This window comes from Cebidichthys violaceus, unplaced genomic scaffold, assembly GCF_023349555.1.
Source record: "Cebidichthys violaceus isolate CVI_PGR_0920_01 unplaced genomic scaffold, fCebVio1.0.p SCAF_2, whole genome shotgun sequence".
Lineage (NCBI taxonomy): Eukaryota > Metazoa > Chordata > Actinopteri > Perciformes > Stichaeidae > Cebidichthys > Cebidichthys violaceus.
Genome location: NW_027176372.1, coordinates 9,427,615 through 9,453,580, shown reverse-complemented (window position 1 = coordinate 9,453,580; position 25,966 = coordinate 9,427,615). Strand labels below are relative to the sequence as shown.

The window sequence follows — 25,966 nt, the reverse complement described above, 5'->3', positions numbered from 1 at the left end:
GTCACTATATTTCTGGGAAAATCCCAACAGCAAATCTGGTTTGATACTACTAAACACTTGTTGAGCAGTATTAGAAAAATTCACTCGAGGCCGATGTAAAAATCATTAATCAGAACATTTATTCTTGCAAGAAGGAGACAGAGTTGAAACACATACAGGTCATGTATCAAGGCTGCTGGGCCCGTGAAGTTTGAATCTCCACGGGCTGTGGAATGTCTGGAGGGGAGACAGAGGGTGGGCGGATATATAGAGGAGGTCGCCTTCTTCACACTATTTATACAAATCAGGAGAATTAGTCACGTTAACACTTTCCTCATTCTTCATTTCATGTAAAGTATCATCTTTACTCTTACTATAATAACTATAATATTTCTATTATAGTTATTATAGCGATTAAAAGAAGAATCTGTAAAAATATGTATTTTTCCTCACTAAAAATATTAGTTATTTATTATAGTGATTAAAAAAGAAGAATCTCTATTTTAGTTCCCAGTACAAATAAGAAATCTCTCTTTAGATTAATCTCTTTTTAGTTCCCAGTACCAATAAAATCTTTCTCTAGTTCACTAATTGTTTTAGGCTCCCAGAACCTAGGTGTAAACTATTTTTAAACCTAATAGAATTTTAGATTCCGCGAACTTCAGGTCTGTATCTGAACCTAAGTTTAAATAGTCCTTTGACTAAATAGCTATTTAGATTCCCCGAATCTTAGTTTCCCTCCTTTTAATTCCCAGAACTAAAAGTCTTTTAAGTCTCCCAGACTATCAAATTAGCGAAGAACTAAAGAATTTCAAATCCCTAAAAAAAGAAGAAGAATGTCTGTTCTAGTTCCCCGAACTACAGAATTCTAAATCCCTCTCTTAGTTCCCAGAGTGTTTAATTAGTGAAAAAGAAGTATCTCTTTCTTAGTTCACTAAAGTGTTAAGATCTTTTTACCTGAAATGATTCTTTACTGGCTCGGTTCACAAAAAGGATCTCGTCACTCCGTTTCCTCTACAGCAGAATCCTGGTCCCCCAATTTGCCATTGTCGTGTGAGAATAGGGCAGAGGGCTTTCTCCGAGAGGCCTAGGCTCCCCTGTGCACAGTTTCAGGTTCAAAGCTGAAAAGAAGTGGAGGTATTGAGTTCCGGCTATCGAAGGACCAAGTTATGTTAGAAAAATTCACTCGAGGCCGATGTAAAAATCATTAATCAGAACATTTATTCTTGCAAGAAGGAGACAGAGTTGAAACACATACAGGTCATGTATCAAGGCTGCTCAGAGTTCTAACTCTGAGCCTCTGGTTTATATACTTCAAAACACATGACGACAGGATCTCGTCACATGGGTTAACAAACGGACTTCATCTTCACACAGTGTAGACTACACAGAGTGCCTGGAACATCACTTCACACTTTGTTCCAGTATAAAGGTCACTTTATCGTAATCAGGAAGTCAGGGTTGCAATTCAGCTCTGCGTAAGTATTTGACGTCTTCATTCTTTTTTAGGACAAACAGCTGAACTGCTTCTCTAGTAGTCAACTGATACCTAATAGCAAAAACAGCTGAGATGCTTAGTGTCACAAGAAGTTCACACAAACACTCACATGAGGACATGAGCCTTTCTTTGTAAACGTAAAACAAAAAAAACAGATCATTCTGTTAGTTATTTTTCTCCAACAGCAGCTACTTTGTCAGAAATACAACAGAGGACTCAATGGTGTTCCTGTTCACAGTGCAGCCAAACAAAGTTCTGCTGTTTTGATACAGAATAAAGTCAATAATTGCCATTTTACACCATGCCGTATGGGCGGAGCAAATTGTTTTCCGCACAATAAAATTGGTTACCTTACTGAGGAGTTGGACATTAGCTTCTTGCTCCATTACTTGCTGCAATATTGATCCTGAAAATGGCCATGTCTTGCTCCGTAGGCTCCATTTTTGATGAGCGATGGCTGTCAGCACTAATCCTGGCAAATACAAATACATTGCCTTTCCTGTGACGTCTTCACAATAAAAGCCAGAACAGTAACTTCATAAATCTCCATGAGGTTGTAGGACAGGGAAGTGCGTTGGTAGGTAATAGTTGTGAATGGCGGACTCTGCCACTGAAGATGAAAATAACTTCACATTACAGAACATGGCAGTTGTAGAACATTAGGTAGAGCATAGAAATTTGGATTGATGTTGTGAAAATCTTAGAGATTAAAACAATTGTGTTTTTAAGCCCATTATAACTCAAAGGGAGATTCCTTAATGCCTCTGAGATTCAGATTCAGATTTCCTTGCCTGTACTAAAAATCTGTGACATTTTGTAGAAACTATGTTAAAAGAAATTCTCCACTTGAATGCCTTTTAACTGTCTTTTTTTTTTGCAGTAGTCTAACGTTGTTTTTACCCCTTTGGTGTGTTGATGCCTCTCCTTGTTGTCTATTATCCAGACAGGATAACTGAGGTGAAGACAAACATCTACGTCACCAGCTTTGGACCAGTTTCAGACACAGACATGGTGAGAGCAGATATTGGACATCTATTTATCGTGTTTAATTATTCACCCACATCTTTGCTGCTGAAAGAAAACACAACACAAAAACAACACCACTCCAGAGGACGGCCTTGTACTCCCTGTTTAAACTTTAAAGAAGAAAAGATGCCTCTTATGCTTTATTTTTAGTACCATTACGGCTTTCCCTCCTTTCATATTTGCATCATCTGCTTCTCTCTCTCCACACACACACACACACACACACACACACACACACACAACAATACTGAAGTGGGACGAGTTGTCTACACTACGGCACGATGTCTATTCATCTGACAATTTTCATCTTATAAATTATTGAAAGTCCTCTTGTTATTCAAGTCACTCCTTTGTTTATCCTGGGCTTTCCTGTTTATCATTCTGAAACCTACGCCCACCCTCACGTCATATCATCAGCGTCCCTTCTGTTGTTGAAGACCCATTTTCCAAGTGATTGATCCATTGATTTAGCGGTTATGATGCTGGAGTTCAATGCTGTGGCCTCTGAAAGATATGTAAACTAGAAGGCACTCAATTCAACATAAAACAGCACTTATGCGGAACAGGTCTCGGACACAATTTCATAAATTATTAAAACATAAAAATGATCTCACAGAGTAAATCCCGTATGGATCACCACCCACATCTGATCGACTACATTTTTATCTCAGGGCTCCACTAAATCATTCCTGATGTCTCTTTTTAAAACATCTTGCAAACAAACAAATGGACTGAGGCCATCACTGAGTAATGTAGCTACAGCCAGTAAAGCTTATAACACAAGAAGTAAGCTAGTAACATGTCCGAATTAAAAAGAAATATCCTTAATGTATATTCAGGTTTGAAAAAGTATAATATTATTCATAAATAAAATCAAACATTATGGTATAACAAAAAGATTTATTGCATTCTGGCAGGGTCTGAAATATGTTCTCCTCTGACCTGATTGATTTATTGAGAAACTGTAGAGCAATTCAGCTGATTGCTGAGGTGGCCTGCTTTATAAGATTCATAGGATTTATGGGAAGTCTACTGACAGCCAAAGCAGGGAAATGAAAAAAGTGTAATTAGTGGAAGCAGAAAATGTACTATATTTAGCTTCAAACAAGCAACAGCCAAACAAAGAGGTCAAAGGTATCTTTACAGTTACAGGCAAAAAAAGCTTTATTGTCTTTGGCTGCAGTTTGATACAGAAGAACATACTAGCTGTGGTCTGTGTAGTAACAGTATGCCTTAATGATAATTCCATTTTATTTAGAACTTTAACGGAGCAAGAATCCCAAGCAGTGAGGCCGTCAGACAAGTTTTATAGGAAACAGTAAGTCTGGAAATGTTTTATGTGTCTCTCAATATATATATATATATATATATATATATATATATATATATATATATATATATATATATTTATAGACAGGTCCCAGATATATAGTTTAATTAAAAAATATTTTAAAAAAAAGCTCAGTAATTATCTAAAACAGCTGGGCAATGTAGTTTTTAGCAACAGGAGGAAATAGTGCATTTGTTGGGGGACTATTTTCATTCACAGATTAATACACAATCAGAGGTCTGCTGCTCAGAATTATAAGCAACATCGTGCTTTAGCCACACAGACAATACATAGGATACATTCGTTGTTGGCTTTGGTCATTTTATGGAATTTGTTGACGATAAGAAAAAATATAAAATATCACAGAATGTAGCCAAAATTGTCTGGAAGGGGAAACACAGACAACAGTTAAATTAAATCCAAACTAAACTGTGACCAACTGTACCACACAGTGATTACTTGTGCATTGAGGGATTATTTGTGACATTTTAGGTGCATTTATTTTCACTTAAAATAAAATGTTTTATATTATCAGTGCTACAGATGGCTTGTTTACTGATCACCTGACTGCTCCTATTTCCTCTCTTGATAATTTTTTTTAAAGCAATGTTGCCGTGTTCCCACATCTCAAGTACTTTTATGGGTAAAATGTTATTAACCCTTATACTAAAGATGTCCAAAAAAAAAAAAAAAGAGACCCAAATTGTAATAAACCTTCCCTGTAATGAAGTGCTGCTACACCCTAAAAGAAAGGCTTTAGTTTTGGTTTCAGAGGACAGTTTCAGTGTCCCACAATCTAAATGTCAGAGGCCTTTCAACTGTGACAAGAAAAACACTCTGGAGGAATTTATCTCCCTCTCACGCGCGTGAATCACACCGACACACACGCACTCGCTCTCACACGCACACACATTTCAAAGTGCAGCGCTTTCTGCCCTAAACCTTTTCTTTTGCGTGGCTTCTTTTGACAACAGAGGATTGTAGGTCAAGGGGTTGTCTTGGCCTCGGAGCCAGCTTAGCAAAACAGCGGCTCAGAGAGCTGAGAGGAACACGGGGAGTCCGGAATTCACCTTGATGGAGCTTTGACAAATAGAGAGAGCCTTCCAGTGCACAGGCTTTAAAGTGGCAGGTGAAGTCAGTCGTGAAGCGCTGCTGCTTGTAGGCTCCGATGAAACAGGGCAGCGGAAAGTGCCCTGTGTTTTATTTAGCATTTTTTTTCCAGCGGAAACAGGACTCATTTTCATATAGTGGAGAGCTGAAGCATAAAAATAAAGTAATAATACAGTTTGATTATTTATTCATGTATCCCCCCTCTACCCACAGGAGTACACCATAGATGTTTTCTTCCGGCAAAGCTGGAAGGATGAGAGGTTGAAATTTCACGGACCAATGAATATTCTGCCTCTCAACAACCTGATGGCCAGTAAAATCTGGACTCCGGACACCTTCTTCCACAATGGGAAGAAGTCCGTGGCTCATAACATGACCATGCCTAATAAGCTGCTGAGGATCAAAGATGATGGGACTCTGCTGTACACCATGAGGTAATTCAAGTCCATGGAGCGTGTCTAAAGAGAGAGTTACAAAGTTGTATTCATGTTTAACGCGCTGAGATGGAATTAAAGGAACAGTGCGACATTGTAGATAATACGCCAATTGGCTTTCTTGCCGAGAGTTAGATGAGAAGACTGACACCAACCTCATGTCTGCACTAAATATGGAGCTAATATGAATGTCATTATCTTAAACGTCTGGCACTTAACCCCCACGTGGCGTTTTCACACTTTGGGATTTGTACAGATTAAACAAAGAAGATACAATGTGTCAATAAGGGAGCTTTAGAGGTGCTGGTAGGCTGATTTTGTTAACTATGGTGTGGACAGAGCCGGTCTAGCTGTTTACCCCCTATTGTTGTGCTAAGCTAAGCTAACAGACTGCTTGCTGTAGCGTCATATTCAGCGTACAGACATGAAATTGGTAGCTAACTCTCTCTAACTTGGACGAGACACCTTCTTGACTGCTAAAGCTTACACATGTGATATAAAAGTACACCCACAAGCGCTACACAGTCAATGTTCAAATAAATTCTTCATGCATCCTATTTTATGCAACTTCTCTCATCTTTTGGTCAACATGCCTTTCAAGAGAATCAATTTGAATGATAAGCCATTTGAAGTTATTTTCACAGTGCTTGAATAATGTTGTATAGTAGCATAGTTGCATACAATGCGGTTTCTTATCAAAGAGCTAACCTACAATCTCACCTGGACACACATTCCTCTTTTGATTTCTGCTGGTCTCTGCAGCACTGCTGATTACAGTTAAGATGAATTATTTTTGTTTCAAGGCATCGCAGATGGGAAGCGTCTTGAATAGTGCATGAGGCTTGTGAGGCTTTTTTTTTTTTTTCTTTCTTTTTTTTTGAGACCGTGCCTAATCTGTGCTGTTTACTTTTCATGCATTTGCAAAGTCTCCTTAATTTTCTGTGAATTGGATGCAGGTTAACTGTGCATGCAGAGTGCCCAATGCATCTGGAGGATTTCCCCATGGACTTTCATTCCTGTCCACTAAAATTTGGCAGCTGTGAGTAACTCTGATGATGATAGCGCCCGAGGGACCTTTAAGTAAAATGCTATTTTCTTTATTTCTTTATTTTTTTACTTCTCCTCACTAGTTCTTTGGCAAGAGTCTAATAACTAAACCGCTGGAGTGCATGGCTCACTTTTCTGCCAGGAGCCCTTCAAATTTTAAATAAACATGCAGCAATTAAAAAGATGAATATAGAATAACTGACAGATAAAGGACTGATTGGAACTGTCACTGGGAAATATGGGGAAACGGACTCTAAACTCATCCAAATATTTTATTTTGTGAATTTGAATCAGTTGTAATCACTATTTTATTGCTATGGCTTCTTTACATTTGGATGAAGAATTTTTGCTTCTTGCTTTTAATTTAAATTTGATTTAAAAACAAAGGATTATTAAGTATCAGAGCCCCAGTACATGGTGGGTCATGTCTGAAATGCCTTGACTTCTCACATTAATTCAATGTACTGTCAATACATTAATGTGGTGGCTTATAGTATTTCAAATGAAGCTCATTTATTGCAACAATACAGCAATCTGTAGCATGACATGATTGGCAGAATATTTTTTAAAAGGTTTTTTTCTGTTTCATCAGACATTCATAAGCTAGCAGACAAGCTTTGAAATGTCCTATTCATTGTATGCTGTGACTGAAAAGGGCAAATGTCACTGTGCATCAATTGCTTGTTGGCGTTTTATGAATTCCATCGTCAGCCACTGAGAGATTTTTTTTCTCTCCACAGCATTCTTTTTTCTTTTTTTTCTAGAAACCCAGCTTCAAACACAATGTAGTCAGGGCTTTTCATTTGGGTCACTGAAGTAATTTCTTAAAAAATCATCAATAGCTGCGGCTGCTCCAGATTTATCCCCTATGGGTTTATCCTCTTCTTTTTTTTTTCTTTTTTTTTTTTAGATGCGTACACAATCTCAGAAGTGACTTATGCTTGGACTCTAAATGCCTCTGACTCTGTGGTGGTGGAAGGAGAAAGCTCCCGCTTGAACCAGTATGACCTGCTCGGACAAACGGTCGGACAAGAGACTATCAAATCGAGTACAGGTAAGCTGATGTGGAGGTCCTGTTAGTAAAAGTCTAGAGGGAATTAAATCCACCTCATCACTCCTCCACCTCCCACTGACCTCTGTCCTCTGCAGTTAATGTTCCTCCAAATTAGAAAACGTCTCAGAAACAGCAAAGACACTGGATTAGGTATTTTCAAATACTTAAGAAAGGACAAAGCCACTCCACTGAAATAGTTTGCTAAATAGTTGCCAGCAGCAAAATGTGGATATTTAACAGCTTTTTATAGTACGCCCTTTAGCACACAACCTATGCAATTACTGACCTGAATACTGTGCCTATAATATCTACAGCTTCAACCTGCTTCATTATGTCTCGTCAGAAACACAAACATCTTAAATATCTCAGTTCCAAACAGTTTGAGTGTGCAAATCAAACTGAGAGGATGTTGTGCTTGTTTGGGTAGATGTTGAACTTGTCCACCCCCTACATGTTACAGGAGGCGGCCCGTGGCTCACTGTGAAATGCTTGTTACGTTTTTTTTGTCTTTTTTGTTACTCACTTTATTTGGCTTGAAAAATGCAGAGAAACATTTGTACGGGTTTCCTCTGCATGGCAGAGATTTGACAAAACAGGGATTCGGTAGTCATGCATCTTGAATTCCCTACTTTGTTCCGTATTTTGTGAATCTGCATTTAGCATGACCTGGAGACCCAAAAAAAGGCAGCACGACAGGTGAGCTGCTGCTGCGACAAGCCTTTCCACTTTATAACCCCCCTCCCCCCTTTGGAGAACAAACATGAGCAGACATTCCAAAGCAGTGCAGTTCCTTTGGATGGATTTTTAATGAATAATAAAAAACAGAATAGATGACAGATGTTGATGCAGAATTAGACATGAGGGAGCGCATCTGTCTGTTGTCGCTGTCAGAGTCTCTAACAGAGGAGCTCCAGGAGAAAAGAAGAGCTGCTGCTGTGTTCTTCAGTGATTTAAGTGTCTTACATTTGTGCCTAAAGACACAGGAATGTCTCACAAAAGTGCAGCGATGCGTGCAATGACAAAGAAAATCTATGTTCTGGACCCAGAGAGTGACTAACTCGGTGTGCATTGAAAACGTTGCACTCAAACGGACCAGCAGGAGTCGTTAGCGAGTGAATCCATCAGTGACAAGCTCATTAGTGGACGGGATAATTAGCTCTGGTTTACGTATATAGGTGTAAAACATGGACTTGAAGAAAAATGACGGGATACAAAGCTTGTAGAGCCAGCCAAAAGGTTTTGAAAAAAGAAAAATGATATAATTGACTATTAGCCGAAGCCCTTTCCCAAACATGGTGAACACGTTGTAGCGGTGTGCAGGGGCGACTAGTAATGCTGCATTCACATGGAATCAGGCAGACGGGGGACGGTAAACCAGATATCATTGTAGAGGGTGAGAGCAGGGCGTTAAAATTAGGTGAGGCTGACAGGAAATACATCATTTACAACAGGATGTTACGTATCTCGCTCACACAAAGAGAAAGTTGTTTAAGTTTGCAAAGGAATAATAACAGCAAGCTGCATTTTATAGCTACATGTATTACTAGATGTTTTTTTTGATATGTTGTATTCCATCACTATAGAAAGGTATGGTTATGCCTGTCCTGCCATTCCGTCTGACTATTTGCGTATTTTTCCCACGGCATTCAGAAGGCGTTTACCGTCTACCGAGATACACAACATTTAAAGAGTTTGCAGCGTGACATCTTCTTCTTAGCATTTTCCAAAATACAAATGGATTGAACTGTGTGTTCCCCCGCTTTAACATGAGCCGCCAATGTTAGCATGCACGGCTAACTAGCTTAATTTGACTATTTACCTTAGTACCCTTGTGCTTTTTTTTTTTTTTACATTTTTTTTTTCTGAAGGTTATGTACAGGTTTTTGAACCATATCTAGGTTAAGTGCTGTATGCTGCCTCTATAGAGGGCAGAATGCCTGCCAGGCATAGAAACAGTGACTAAAGGGAAGGGCTTAGCGAAGCGGTCAATTCTTCCTCCTTCAAGTCTCCTTGTTACAGTCATTCTAAGACGTTGTGTAAAAGCTTGTTTTAATGCACTGACAAATATAGCAGTAACCAAATCCACTGTTTGTGTCTTGAAGTCTGTACAGAAATAGATATAATATAAAACACTTTGAACAAGCATATTGTTCACAAAGTGAATACAGAAAACAACAATCACAATTACATAAAATAATTGGCTATTGTGTTAGAAGAAAGAGATAATTAGGGCTAAAAATAGACACTAACACATTTCATGCAAACACACTAACACCATTGCCAAGAAACTGGGCCAGATCTTGAGTGTGCATACTCGAGTCTATGGGTAGGATGTGTCCTTCCAAGTCGTGTCCTACAGAGGCTAGGAAAGATTCCTCTCTAGCATTCGAAGAGCACACATTGGAACAGTCTGAGTGTGCCGGTATGCTGTAGGAAATGGATGGTTTTTTTATTGATTAATTTCTTGATTTTTTTTAGAATAATTCGGAACATTGAACATTTTTAGGAGGAATGATTTTGCATTCTTCAAAACAATATACGCAGATTGAAAGCATGTAGGCCTATTAAGAAATATAGAAAATCAATAGGGATTTTAGCAATTATTATGATTTGAAAAAATAAAATATACAGTTAATATTCTCTACTCAAATCAACCTCCATTTAACAATCACCAGCTCTTGTTTGGTCAAAGTAAACCCTTCATACACCACGTTAGATGTGAAAAGAAACGGGCGTTATGCTCTCCTCAAAAAAAGTATTTCCAATTCCAACACTTAGCAACTTTGGTCAAATTCACAGAGTTAGATGTGAAAATATGCTGGCTGTAATCCGCTGTCTCTCTCTGTCGCTGCCGGCCTCAGTGCTATTAATAGCTCGCTGAACTAGTCTGTAGCTGAACAAAGGAAGATGCAACAAACTTTTAAATACGGACTTGTAGATCGAATACGAGTGAAGATTCAGCAACTAGATTGACAATTTCTCGCCTCTAATTTGTTCAGAAAACAGATTGCTGCTGAGGTTAACTGAAAGTTTACTAGCATATTTCTCTTTTCCAAATCAGGGAACAGGAAACGCATGGTGCGCATAAGATTGTTGGTGTTTTCAGAAACGCGGAGGATACACACGTGTGTCCTTGAAAATCCTCAGTAGAATCAAAGGATCTTCGACATCCTTGGACAATCCATTGGCGAGATTCGACGAGGTAGCATCCTTGAAATTCATTTGAAGGATCGTTCCTTGACTTTGAGAAACACCCTATATGTGTGTGTGTGTGTGTGTGTGTGTGTGTGTGTGTGTGTGTGTGTGTGTGTGTGTGTGAAGAGGGGAGGGACACCAAACTGGATATAAGTTGTGATAAATAAATTCACATTGAGTCTGAACGTGAGTCTTTGAGGCTTCCTCTGGAGAGATAAGACAAAGTTAGCAGCTGTTTTCCTTTGCATGCTGAGAGTGACAAGGAATCTGACCCCCAGTGAATAGAGACTATATGATGGCACTAAGCAAATCACAGATGAACTGTGTCATTGTAAGCAGGAAATAACAGTTTGTAATGAACACATGCAGTCACAGGGTGAATAAGGGAGAATAAGGGCCAAAGATATGTATTACTTCAATTTTGTAATCTTGTAGAGCTCATTGCTCATGTTTTAAGATTAATTCTGCCGTTAACTATCATGTCACATAGCAAATAGAATCGGAAAATACAGATTGACTCTGCAACATGGCTCTCCTCTCAGTAAAGCTCCCTGCTGTGGCAAGGCATGGTAGCAGAATGAAACACTGTGCACAGTGATAAATAACACGCAGGGACCATTGCAAATAATCCCCCGATGGTTATTAGCTTGGAAATAAACACCCTCCAGGGTGCACACAAACAGAGCAGAACCAAAGCAGGTGGAGGCTGCGTGGTGTGGAGCAGCAGCAGCAGCAGCAAGCACACGTCAGCACACAGAGTGGATGTGAGGCTCTTTAAATAGGCCGCCAGATCAGTGCGGGGAGATGCCTTTGCTGCGGTTGTGGTTGGTTAACTGTGAGTTGACACAGCAGAGGACGACGCCCGGCTATGTCCCATTAGAGGTAGTTAATCTGCTGTGTGACTCTGAGGTCAAAGGGGACGTTATCTCATTATTACGGATAATAACGTGAGTTTGAGACCACGGAATACACCTGACGGATGAGCCAAATACAACCATGCATGTTGCCTTGGTAACATGAGTAGAAACGAATCATAGGTTGCATCCGAAATTCCATACTAACATGCTATTTAGCACACTAAAATATGTGACTTTTTTTTTAGTATGTACGAAACAACAAATTGCGTGCTATTTCCGGTGACATTTTAAAGTATGCGTGTATGCACTGGACACTACGCTGGTATTAATATCCCACAATGCATTGCAGTAGTAATGACAATGCTCAAAACAGACAATGGTGGACTATAACGTCAATAAAGCTTCAATGTAAATTTAAGGAAAAGATTCCACTTTGCTAGGCGCAATTTCCTTTTTTTAGTTGTAGTTCACAATGACTCTATGAAATGAGGTTGGCACAGGTTGCCATGGTAATGCACCTCCAACCGGCAATGAATCTCTCAGGAAGTGACGTGGTAATTACAGTTTAGTTGGTCAGAACAGATACATGCTGCTGTTTATCCACATAAGTGGTGACTGTGGCTCAGTAGTAGAGCGGGGTCGTCCTTCAGTCAGAGGATCGGGGGTTCGATCCCCGGCTCCGCTTGTCCACGTTGGTGTGTCAGCCATGTACGGGTGAATGATGACATGTAGTGTCAAAGCGCTTTGAGCGGTCGGAAGACTAGAAAAGCGCTATACAAGTACAGTCCATTTAAAAGTATGTTGAACATTAGTTCACATATGAAGTATGGAATGCAATGTGGGACGCAGCAATAAAGAACATTTCAAAACAGAATTCACCAAGCAAGTTTTAGTCAAAGGCATGTGAAATACAGGGGCTTCAGAAGTGAAAGGATACATCTGAGGGGTCCAATGTGTCTAAAGGGATGGAAAACTAGAATAACATCTAGTTTCCAATCTTTGCATTTTTATTGAAAAAGACTAGTTGTACTTCTTCAGACCTCAACCAATTATTCACATGGAAGGTTCTTATATCTGAGAGGTTTGAAGGGGGCATCACTCAACTCGTTTGGGAACCACTAATGAAGAATTAAAAATCCTAATTCTAAAGAATTATACTAGTCCTCTAGTGGGGATGGTAGCAAGGAGAAAGACCTCGCTCAGCCTCAAAACCACTTAAATCTAGAAATAATTTCTGAAACTGATTGGTAGCCACCAGCCAGGCCAAGGATACCTGAAATATACTAACATTAGTGGTAATAATCCCTGCTGCAGCATTTTACACAGCCTGGAACAATGCAACCATTTCATTTGAGTAATAAGATGGTGTTGATGGGTGGGTGAAGGTTATGAGAAGACCTGATAGCAAATACAGTTGTCTGTCACTGAGCAACAGCGCAGATCTAATTTTAGAAATACTACTGATAAGAAACACATGATGAAAGAAGCTCCTGAGATACTGTTCTTGCAGGACGGTGATAGCAGTATAATAATAATGGTGAGAAACGTGTAGGCGTGCTATAATTACCCGGAGACCATATTTTGCATATTTTAGTCTACTTTGTGTAAATGGTGCCTGCCTAACATCACCGCAAACCATCTTTCAAATGTTACTTTGTGAAATGTATCTTTGAATACAGACAGTTTTGTCTGTTATGTGTGTGAAAATCAGCTTGCATAAACCTAATTGAATGGGCTACAACACGCAAAACTACAGGTATCAGAGGGAGTCAACGCGAACAATGAGTATCATGAGGGAGAACGTAAAGACTGAGGTACATTTAACGATCGTGAAAGAGTTTGAGAAGTTTGTTGCTGGTGGAGGATGCTGACCTCGGCCTTATCGCCTCCAGACTTTAGCTGCAAAGTCAAGGGAGGAGCTTCAGTTGGCGTTGTTGGAACTTTGTTGACGCTGAAGTTGCTACAGTAGGTATATCAGGCTGGTGTTGGTGAAAGACCTGCTGTCTTTGATCGCATAATCGAGGCGTGTGAAATCAACCTAGCATCGACAGGATCCTTATCTTGAATATCGAGCAACTAAAGAAGTTTACCATATTTTACTTTCGCGTGCAGAAAATGCTTCTACCACAGAAAAACAGACTTGTTCCCTGTGCCATCTGCTCCGCCACTACTCCCTATAGGTTTCAATCTCCAGTATAGAGCATTTCCTCAGTGACTGCGTTCCACTATCAGGGGAATCCCTTCTTCACTTTCATTGAGTAAGAGTATCCTTCCATGCTGTAAATGCTCCTATCTAGGCTAAGTGGTGTACGCTGCCTTTCGGTAGAAGGCAGAATGCCTGCCAGTGACTCTTTCTCCTGTTTAACTAGTCACTCCACATTATCTGATTGGCTGCCTTTAAATTAATTATTCATCACTAGTGTGTCAGTGTTTGGTGTAGCGTACTTGCAAACTAGGTCATTTGGCACGAACGAATGTGCTCTCGGGCTTTGCAGGGGACGGACATCTTGCATAAGCCCCCGAACATACCGACGCACTGTTGCAAAAGTCCCACCACTCAGCCATACGTTTATGTACCGCACACGTCGCCGTGTTGAACTTGTTACTTTAAAAGCACTCACTGTTCCAGTTTCCATGACGCTTGCATGTTTTGTTTGCTGTTGAAAACTCCTTTTGTGTAACCGCATACATTATGCATAAAAACAAACGAATCAGAACGGAATGTGGTAATATTGTACTTGATATAATATGATATTTATAGTATATAATGTATGAAGTTCCAGCAGCTTTGATATTATCGGAGCAATGTGTAAGATCTGGCCTGAATTTTAGTTTGAAACGTTCAAAAAATGAACTAACATGATCAACAGAATGTGAAGAGGTGTGTGTTGTGTTGCAGAGATATACTGTAATGATCATGCTAACCAGCTTGCCCGGCCCAAAAAGCTAAAATAATCCCGTCCCATCCTGACTTGTAATACCACTTATTTAGTTTTTTTGGATTTAAACCAAAAAAACTAAATAATCAAAGTATTATTTTGATCAGCTCTCAGATCTTCAGTAGTTTGGCTGAATTTTGCGTATTCTTGCCCTGCAGTCAGTTAGTATTTGTTTGTTTATTATGATTGATGACTGTAAATTAGGTTGTTTGAACCCAATAGTAGAGGTGTACACATTGCACCGTTAATAAAGTGTTCATATACTTAAGTAGTATACATCAGTTATATCTGATTTTTAAAACCTACAATAACACATTTTCTGGCCACATGGGGGCAGCAGAAACAAGCTGTAAACACAACACTGTCATATTATCATCTTTTAAGGTACAATGACGGGCAAACGGTTGCTTTTTTCACATCTAGCAGATAAAGAGCAACATAAGCACTCGTTTTGTGACGTGTTTTTTATCCACCTGGCAAAATATCTGACTCTTTAGCATCTAAATGTAGATCCATAACTTTCTCTGCTTGTAAGTTGGTGCTGTGCTGCTGCTGAAAACCAGAGAGGGTGAACCAAAACAGTAAAGCTGCGGTAGGAAAACCAAAACAATCAGCTAAAAGATGCTAAAAATCTGAGGGGAACTGCAAGGTTGGTTGATAATTCTGTGTGGCTTTGTCACTATGAGTGACCTGCAAAAACAAGTGGCAATGTGATCCATTGTTAATATAAAAAACTGATTATAGCTGCTTAAAAGAAATAATGAAGTTCTACCTTACCAAATAAGCCCGCCTGCATTAATCTGAATGTTGGTATTAACATTAAAGGGTCACTCATGGTGCCAAAATGACTCTCAATGATTACGTTGCAGCCAAACTGGGGAAGATAATGTTGCTTCGTGTCTGTTGGATGTGTCTGCCATTCAAACTTCAAAAAGTATCTTATGTATTTGGTGCTAGCTGCCCGTTTGTTTACTTCTTTTCATGATTTTGCCATTTGAAGGCCAAAAAGTCATCAATGCAACTTTAACTATTGGTCTTTAAAAGCTTTTTTTTAAGACGCTTTTGAGTTGCATGATGGGAAGACCAACTTTACCTGGACCCATACTAAGGATTAAAAGTCAAGGTATCTCAGCCTCTGCCGAATCCGTATTTCGTAAGTCCCCAACTTTAGTAGTACAATACTAAATCGCTGGTGTGTCCCTTTAAGCTAGGCCTTCTAAAAAGGCCTGCACTATAAGTAAACCCTTCCCTTTAGGTCACTTGGTGTTGTTACATTATATAGACAGGAGTTCAGTTATTTCAAAGGCCCTTTTAAACATCAACAGGTATTTCTTAGTGATAAATCTCAACAAGCTCTCCAAATTTGTCTCCTGTGTGAGAGTCAGCGTCCTCTGTCGGGACAGTTGACGCCGCCCGGCGTGTCCTGAGTGAAGCGAGGTCTTCCCGTGGCGTCAGCAGGAACCATTGATCTGTAGGGAACGCGACGTGATAATCATCGTCATGTCATAATCTTATAATAGTCTTCCCTCTCAGTGATGCGATCACAGGCTCCTCTGGAGAAAAGTCAGCCTCGTTCCTTTCTTGCGCTTCCTCCTCTTCCCCCCATCCACAACACGAGCATCGGCGCTGGCATGCAAATTAAATTACAGAAGATATCGAGCTCCACGGGGATCGAGAGTCCATTCCACTAAATTCCAGTACCTTGGTGGAGTGTGCATGTGTGTGTGTTTGTGTGTGTGTGGTGAAAGAGAGAGAGAATGAGTCCTCACATAACTGCTGGAAACACAGGCGATACAACTACAGAGCCACGGAATAAAAAGAAGGAATAAAAAAAATCTTTTGGGATTAGTCCTTGGAATTGACACCCCCCCCACCCTTCCCACTGCTGAAAAGGACTTTCCTCTTGCCAAGTGGCAGCGTGTATCAAGGCCTTCATTTCAGAATCGCAGCAAATGAGCTATGTTTCTCTGTTCTGTTGCCATGGAGAACACATCTTTTTCTTCTCATGTCTAATCTTGGCCTCTCTTTGAGATATCTTCCATTTGGAAGGCCCGCCTGCTACTGCAGCACTGGCACTGTTTCGCGGCCTTGTCAGCTATTAGGCTTTAGGCTTTGCTCGGTGGCGAGGAAATCACACTGCCTATTTCTCTATGGACAGGTGGATTATTTGATCACATGTGAACTGTTAACAGCTGGAGTAAGGCTGTCTAATATACGTATACGTCTGCTTTGGCATCTTAAAGCAGCGTTCTCCACGAGCTTCACATGAACATGTAATGTCAGTCTGAAGCACATAGGAAGGCGTAGGGGTGCACTTATTTAGTTACATTTCACTGGTAGATTGAAATCATCATAAAAGACCACTTCCTCATGCACTCAGCCATCGTGGACTTCACTTACACAGCGGTACGAAGTAGTCACTACCAGTTTCTACCAGCACACCTGTAGTCTGGGCCACATCATACTTGCTTATTTGTGATTGATCGCTTTTAAATTATCTGAATCATGTTCATTCTAAACAAAATGTCAGTATTTGAGCATTTTGCCATGTTTGGGTTTGAAGAGTAGCATCTTCTTTAAAGAAAAGAACTTTGCCTTTCATTTGAAGAAATCTGCATTTTTACTCTTCTTGTGATAAAATATTTGTGATAGCAGTGGAGCAGTAAATATGTGTGTATGTGTAGTTTTTTTTTCTAGTAGTGTTGTCTGCAGCGTATTCTTTGTAATTTAATAGTATCGTTAGCAGTTGCACGGGCTGTAATACAGGAGAATTGGCTTTACCAAAATGGCAACTGCCATAAAAAATATATTTCGTAGTACTTCTATTATGATTAGAATAATCCCTTTCCAAAAAACAAAAGCAGATTTGCAGTAACAAGTTTTGAAATTGCCCTTCATAGGTGTTATGTTGCAAACCAAGTTCATGTAAAAGTTTGACCAAAAATGATTTCTTCTCTATCTTGTAAGGCAGCTGCATATAATCTTCCTCAAAAGTCTCAATGAACATCAGTGGCCTTCATACACAGGTGTCAATTACAAGCATGCAAAAAATAATTGAAGTCATCTGACATAAACTGAGCAGAGATTACTGCATAGATGAGTGCATTCATTAAAATCATGAAATAATGAAATGTACTCAAATATCATATACAAATGGTAGTGAGAGAAGCTGGTGGTGCATTAAAGGGGCCCTGCTTCTTGTCCCCACAGGTGAATATACGGTGATGACTGCTCATTTCCACCTGAAGAGGAAGATTGGCTACTTTGTTATCCAGACGTACCTCCCGTGCATTATGACGGTCATTCTCTCCCAAGTGTCTTTCTGGTTGAACAGAGAATCCGTACCGGCGAGGACCGTGTTCGGTAAGTGTCTTTGTCAGCGACCGCACCGTCTTTCATACAGAGATACGTACCGAGCGGACAGCAAACATGTGAAGCAACCTGGCATTTAATGTAATTAAGGATCTCACACACATGAGAATTTCTCTCTAGTTATGCCCAAATCACGTTTGTCAGCACAAGGGCACTGAATCCAGCCTGTGACTGTAAGTTGCTGACAAATAGTGGGAACAGGAGAAAACAGGATGAAGAGGAGAGAGGAGACAATTCTTAGAGGCTACTGTTGGACTTGTCTGTAAGCCAAGCGGAACAAATAACAGTGACCTAAGACTGGTTTGCTCCAAGACACAAAACCAGGTCCAGAAGTCAAGAATGAAGTGTGTCCACCGGCCAAAGATAGCAAACCTGCTGAGCTGTTAAAGCATTACTGAAGGTCAGTAGTTTTTAGGGCAGAGTAGGCTGACCTTATACTGTAAAGGACACAAAGGACAGTAATGACTTACTCTTATTCTGAAAAGGGCAAAACAGTAGTTACAGCGTCTCGTATATATGTATATATATACGTGTTATATAAAACACTTTCTAACGTCACAAGAAGGATTATCGAAATAAAATGTGAGTTTCTTTTGGTGCACGTGCAGGCGTAACCACCGTCCTCACCATGACAACGTTGAGTATAAGTGCGAGGAACTCCCTCCCCAAGGTCGCCTACGCCACCGCCATGGACTGGTTCATCGCCGTCTGCTACGCCTTCGTCTTCTCCGCCTTGATCGAGTTCGCCACCGTCAACTACTTCACAAAGCGCGGCTGGGCCTGGGACGGAAAGAGCATCGTGACTGAAAAGGTAATGAGCAGAGAAACACGTCTCTCTGACGGGCTCCTTTTTCAAAGGGAATCCGTTAGCAGCGTAACGGTGCGTTGAGAACAGCAATGCTTGCGGAGGGCCAATTGGTGCTTTGAAAACATTTGTTGGAGGCGGAGGGAGGAGGCGGCGATCACGGCCGCATCAGTCGGCCACAAGGGGAGCCAAAGTGCTCCAACTATTTAGGAGAGCTCTTTAGCTGAGCGGCGGACATGAATGACAAAAGATATCACTGAAGAATATAAAGGCAATGAGATTGTATAACTGAATGTAGACAGGAAAGACACATATGCAAAATTCAGCAACCAAATAGAAATTCAAAAATAAGTTCTAAACATTTATTTATGTAGAAAATATCACCACAAATAGATGGAGACGGATTTAATAATACAGAGCCCAAAAAAAGGGGCTTGGATAAAAGGAAAATGATCATCCAGTGCTCAAGTTCAAGTTGCAATACTGTACATGTATGTCTTGTGAAGTGCTCTACATCCAGTGTGACATCCTCCTGCTGTGTGAGGATCAGTCAAGTTTAAGGGTACATCCACACTAATACGTTTTTTATTTTAAAACTCTGTTCACACAGCGTTTCAGCATCGTTTTCGAAAAGCTCTCCGTCCACACTAAAACGCCTGAAAACGAATATCACGTGACTCTTCACGTACACTGAGCATGCGGGTGCCGATGTAAACAGGAAGTAGATTGGTTGCTACGTTAAAAAAATAAAGTAGTCTTTAAAAATGAAAGGTTGTGTTTGATACTTAAGATCTTCTCTAAAATCTTCCTCTATAAACTCTAACAGACACATTTCCTGTAAAGTTTTAGAAGTTTTATTTTTCAGACTTAGTTGCAGTGCTGCGGGTCTCTCTCTCTCTCTCTCTCTCTCTCTCTCTCTCTCTCTCTCTCTCTCTCTCTCTCTCTCTCTCTCTCACACATCAAATTTACTTTAAAATGAACACTTACACATAATGGTTTACTAGATTATGGGTCCATAATTGTGGTCAAAACACGTCTCTCACTCATTCCCTTTGGTTTCGTTGTTGTCTGTTCTCACTCATAGCTCTGTCCTACTGGAGAGCAATTACAGCTTCTGTTCCTTTACATTTTATCTGCAGACTCCACAATAGTTGTGCAGAACAAAATAAGCATTATTGAGGACAGGAAAGTCCTCTGTTTGTGTCCATTGTCCTCAAAGCCTCTAACCGTGACTTCAGACGTCCGCTCGGTAGCGCTGATAACGCCGCTGGACACAATCGCTGCAATAAACTCCGGCGTAGTGTGGACGCTCTTTGTAAACGTAGCAAAACATATGCGTTTTCAAATGGAAACAGAGTAGTGTGGACATGGCCTAAAACATCCTCTGGAGGCCAAAAAACACAAACACTGAGAGTTACAGTGCAATTGTCAAATTGTTGACATCTTTGTCCCCCATGTCGATCCATTGTCACCTCACTCCTTCATTCACATGTGTTTTAAAGTCATGGGTCGCCTCTGTCTTTTGAAGCTTTCTGCATCTAATCCTCACGGTGTTTCAACAGAAAAAAGAGCGGGCGTCTGTCGTCAAGAAGAACAACGCCTACGCTGTAGCGGTGGCCAACTACGCGCCAAACATCACCAAGGACTCCGGCACACTACCAACCATCGCCAAAGGAGGAACTTTGGATCCCAACAAGCCCAGAGCAGACGGCAAAGTCCCCGACAGCAAGAAGTCGTTCAACAGCGTCAGCAAAATTGACAGGATGTCGAGAATTTTGTTTCCGGTTCTCTTTAGCAGCTTCAACCTGGTTTACTGGGCCACCTACTTAAACAGAGAACCCATTATAAAGGACATGGTCCCCTCTACTTAGAGGCCAGCTTTGACGGGTTCTGGTCCGGGGACTAAGAGACGAACCAAATACCTCCAGCAACTGTGTACACATACCTTTGCAGAGTGAAGTCCTGGATTGCAGTGTGATCCTCTATCTCCGCCTGTTTTCTACACCGTCTGCAGCTCTTTTGAAAAGGCCGGCTTTTGTAAATGTGTATGTATATTTATATTCATGGTGACATATCGTGTGATTACTTTGATTAGAGTGAATATTTCCTTGACAGTATGTTTCCAGTTACAGTATGTGGCCACTGTACATACAAATCCAATGAAGAATTAACACATAAACATGAACACATGTGTTTTATTTAGGATTACTTCTAAATGTGTTGAATTGTCTGGTAACGCCCACTCTTAATATTACCGTATTTATTTTCCTATGGTGTGAAAGGGACTGATTTTCTCATCTTTCTTACTTTCTTTGCCACATAAGAGTGGCCTGACTTTTTTTTTCTGTCCAAGCCAATGCTAAAACACACATGTATGATATTGTTGCAGTGTAAACTGTGTTTTCTTGTCTGTGACTGCAGGTATTGGGCTGTAATCACACTGACCTCGAGAATTATTGAAACACTCCAAGCCAAAAAGATGAAACATAGGAAGCTGCAACATTAGTGTGCTTGTGCATGAAATAGCATTCAGTGCTGATATGAGTTGTTAACATTGCATTGAGACAAGAAACAAAATTACAGAAGATGCATACAGTGTGTGTCGAGGTAAAACTCTACCAGTTAAGTCATGAATGCTTAATTTATTTACATCACATCACTATTGTTTTCATTCATGAATCATTACATATGAAAAAAGCTGATATTCAGTCAAAAAGGTGCCGTTACTGAATCGGACAAAGCTCTGAATGGTATGTTTATACGTGTGTGCTGTCAAGTTTTGCTAGCGCGGGCAGAGTTTAATCTTTTTTTTTTTTACAAAAAATAAACTCACATATAAAGACAAATATATTGTCAATAGAAACGTCATTAACTGAAATAACCTGCAATTTAACATATTTGAAAATGGATTTCTAATTTTTGACCTGTAGCAGAAAAAAACCCTGTTCAAAGCTGACAGACACACAGCTCCGACCAAGTAATGTCTCATAAAGTTTTTGGCCAATGTATTAGCAAACAAAGTGCCTATTTATGCATCCATCAGACAGTAGCAACATTATCATCACATTGGCCATTTTTTCTTCCTTACAAATGTACTCGCTCTCCTTTTTGCTCTGTTTTGGTCCCCACCAACTCCTAAGCAGTTTAGATGTTTGATTTTCTTCACCAGCCAGCTGAATTGCTTACTTAGCTTAGACTTGTCTGTCATTTAGTACAGTACAGTGCAGTTCAGTCGGTTTGAGGCATGCAGTCCATGTTCTGTAGCGCTTTAAAAACAAAACAATGAGCCACAAGAGGCTAAGAAAGTAACTCAGAGCAGCAGAGCTAGGTGACTATTTTCTGTAGGTACGTCGACCCCTCTCACCTTAGCATTCGCACATATGGATTAGGGATTTTTTTTAAATGATCTATGGCATATAATTAATAACAGCACAGTTAACAGAATATATCGCTAACAGCACAAAAAGTTCAGAGATGGCAAATTTAGGAGAAAAGCATGAACATTTTGCTGCACAAGCACAATAATATGCATTATTTTTTTCTGTGTTTTTATTTTATTCTGGATATTTATTTATTTGAGCAAGATTAAACAATATACAAATATGTTCATATGCCAATTACTGGTTTAAATGTCCTGAGATACACATGAAACGTGAATATCACAGCTCTTTATTGGCTTGCCCGTGATGTTGGTGGTAACTCTGGAGGACAGTGTGGATTTGCCGGTGTAGACTGGAGCACCGTGGCAGAACTAATCAGCATGTCTGCCATTACAAAATTTAGGTCATTATTCATATCCAGTGTCTGGCTCCTCACAATACATTTCGTGATTCCACAAGCTATTCTGAACCAATTACAGATATGAGAGGGAACACAGGACCGCGAACACAGGACCGCTCTGTGCCAACAGGAACTCCAGTGAATCATGTGTGGATGATAGTCACATTCCTCTGCCAGAAATCCTTCTGTGTAACGAGTCTAAAGTGAGACGACACAGCCAGGATTGGGGACTAAATCATTATTTTTTGTTAACATTATGAAATTGTAGTTTCAACTCATATCTGTATGCAGATCGATAGTTGTTTACACTAAAACTTTGGACCAGCTCAGAAGCCATATATACAGTCATCATGTAATCCACTTCCATCAGCGTCAATACAACAGGGACAACCAATGATTGTACTTTATGAGCATATGTAGTATTGTATAGACCTATTTTGAAGACAGTCTGCTATATAAACCATGTTCAGCCCCATATCAGTAGCTATATACAGTCTGGTACTCTGCTGTGTTACCTTTTCACCATAGAGTGATATGATTTTGCTTCACATTAATATTTGAACTTAATTTCACTGTTGAATCAAACTCTGCATGAAGATGAATCTTTTTTTTTTTTTTTTTTTAACAAATTATGTTGCCGGATATAAATGAGTTTTTAATTCAAATTTTCTCCAACATCCCGATAGAATTCTTAAACATTCCAGATAAAATGATTGTTCACGAGGTGGATGCCTGATTCAGCGCACAGTTTCTAATAAAAAACACATATCATTTCAATTATTTACATCTAGTTTGTGCCATGCTTGTGAACCAGAGCCTGACTGAGGCCACATTCTTCAAGCTGATACCGATATTTGAGAGTTTTTCAATACGCAATATTGACCAATATCTGAATTTATATTTAAACACGCCAGTTAAACACAATTTTCTTTGGTTACTTAATAGCTGACACATATGCCTACAGGTAATTAGGGTAGAACTTTGAACTCATAGATACGACCATGGAACTTCCCCAGTTGATTTCTTACATTAATCCACTTATTTTTTGTAGAACAAGTTTATTTTTAAATAGTTTGTTAAGATATGCAAATGAGACATTGTGTTATCAAAATGTGCTAATTTGCATATATTTTCATAACAGAAATCTGAACATTGGATAAAGTCAGGTTCAAAATTCTTGACAGTCAAAGGTTTTTACAGAGGGACTTTAGAATATGTCTTTTTATCAGTCCATGAAACTGTCCATAAAGAAAAACATTGTTTCCCCTTGTTTGTAGGAATACAACGTTGTATAACTGAATGATATGTCACAACCCCCCCTGTAAAAACCATCAGAATATAGATAGTGCTACTGAAGTGGAGATTTCTGCCTCGTATGATATTTTTGTTTGTTGTTGAGACAAACATCTTTTAAAGACATGTATTGTCAAATTCCATCCATTTTGCAAGACACTACAGCTGGAAACGGTAAGAAAACAGTGCTGTAAAGAATCCTGCAGTGCTGAGAAAGTTTCAGCTTCTCCCTTGAAATACAAACACAAAACAGATCCGGGTCGGATTGTGTAGGACCCTGAGTACGGCAGCTCGGGCCCCTCCTCGTCAGGAGAGGATGCTGTCAGGGACCATCATCACGAGTGTGTTGATAAAACTCCACAAAAAGCCCCGCGGCACTGGAGCTGTAACACGAGACTCGCTGGGACTCGAGCGCCGCACAGACCCCCGGTGTGAGGTCTCCTCATCTCCATCGCCTCGATCCACAGCCGACCCGGTTCACCCACTCAGAGGCTCGTGTGGCCGGACAGAAATCAATACTGATGGATGCGAGGTGTCTGGCAGGACAGCGCAGCAGCGCTGCTCACATGCATGTCTGGGAAATCTTCATAATTGAATATCTTTTGACAATTTATTCAAAGTGTCAGATCTGAGAACTTAAAAATGAGTCAGAGACAGATTTCGAGGTAGTTGAGTTCAACTCTTAACAGTCTAAGAGAACATGGGACGGTTCCAAGCTACTGGCTTCAATTGGACTAAAGATCTGACATCTAAGTTAGATTTATTATGAACGGGCCAGTGTAGAATTACCCAGGGTACCGAGCAATGTATGTGAGTCTACATAGATGATTTGGACCCTAGTCTCTTTCAGGACACTTGATCTAGAACGGTGTTGTTTGGCAAACATTAGTTCACAGCGCAAAGTTGCAAAAAAGATCACAACACGTCAATAAAATGACAACGTCGAGTTTAAATGTAACAAAATTGAAAAAGGCCACAACCCCGAGACACACGTGACACCAACGCAAATCCACACAGTGAAGTGTGGCTGAGGAGGTTGCTATGGCAACACGCTGGCCGCAACCTAATGTGGTGAGCTATGACAGAGAGACTACAGGTGTGTGTGTGTGTGTGTGTGTGTGTGTGTGTGTGCGTGTGTGTGTGTGAAAGAAGACAAACTAATTGAAAAATCAGGCCCTCGTTAATATCATGTGTTCCTCCTGTGCTTGTCAAAACGTGTGATTGATTTTGTGTGGATTCCACTTACAATAGGCCTCAGGTAAATTGCTTGATTTTTTTGCATTTTTTAAAAAGCCATTCAAATTGAACAGTAACACTGTCCAATTCCCAGAGAGGTCTACGGTCACCTAACAGACCTACTAATCACAGGTGTAAATAAAAACATTCCTAGGACCTTTTTTTTCAGTTAGAAATTGAGATTTCCCTGTAGCTGTAAAAGGTTTAGATATAAATAACTGACTGTTAAACCATTTCTACAGCTATTTGAGATAATAGAGGCTCATCCCCAGTGTGTGCCTCTCGTTAACGAATAGCTTGGAGTCACAAAGCTAAGCTACCGAACTAAGCATAGGTCATGTGACTGCACTTCCTGCTGTTTTCAAGACTTTCACAGTCCTCACAGTCTAAATCTTCATGCTGGTTTTGTACACATTTGTTTTTTTTGAGGAAAAAAAAAAGTTTTATTGTCAGGTTATTTACCTAATAGTATGTATATTATTTGATAATGTTTAATATTTTCACATAGGGCACTATAACACATTAATTTGATCTTGCATCAACATGAAGCAGTCCTTTATGGCTGCCATCTTTGTTTGGTTTATGAAACAGAGAAGGGGGGGGGGACATGATTGCAAATCTTCTCGATTGTGCAGGAGATGCTATAGATATAAGAGTTATTGAGCAATCTATAGACGTCTCCGGAACAGGAGGCTTGTATGTAGGTGGTGTTGTGATATTATTAATGAACGTGTTATCTTTAAGAGAAACAGAGTGCTGAGGTCTGGGAATCAAACTCAGCCCTCAGTGTAAAGATCTCAAATGGAAAAGAAAAAGAAAAAGAAAAAGAAAAAGAAAAAGAAAAAGAAAAAGAAAAAGAAAAAGAAAAGATGATTACATGCCAGGCATAAACTGTGGGTAATAGAGGCTTATTATCTCTGGCTGCACAAAGAAGAGAAGCAGTAATCTATTCTTGTGCAGAGAGGTAGCTTCGTTGTCATAGCAACTGATATCCATTTTTATCCCTCATCT

The 25,966-nt window shown here is 39.9% G+C and overlaps 1 protein-coding gene across 1 annotated transcript in view; it reads left to right on the top strand.

The window, feature by feature from the left end:
• Positions 1 to 23,206, top strand: part of LOC137875215 (gamma-aminobutyric acid receptor subunit alpha-2) — a 33,675-nt gene extending 10,469 nt beyond the window's left edge. Inside the window, exons 4-10 of the mRNA XM_068714257.1 lie at positions 2,421 to 2,488; positions 5,157 to 5,377; positions 6,334 to 6,416; positions 7,335 to 7,478; positions 17,680 to 17,832; positions 18,450 to 18,652; positions 20,209 to 23,206. Coding sequence (XP_068570358.1) covers positions 2,421 to 2,488; positions 5,157 to 5,377; positions 6,334 to 6,416; positions 7,335 to 7,478; positions 17,680 to 17,832; positions 18,450 to 18,652; positions 20,209 to 20,517 — 1,181 coding nt within the window. The 3' untranslated portion in view covers positions 20,518 to 23,206. The remainder of the gene's footprint in view (positions 1 to 2,420; positions 2,489 to 5,156; positions 5,378 to 6,333; positions 6,417 to 7,334; positions 7,479 to 17,679; positions 17,833 to 18,449; positions 18,653 to 20,208) is intronic.
• The last annotated feature ends 2,760 nt before the right edge of the window (positions 23,207 to 25,966 follow it).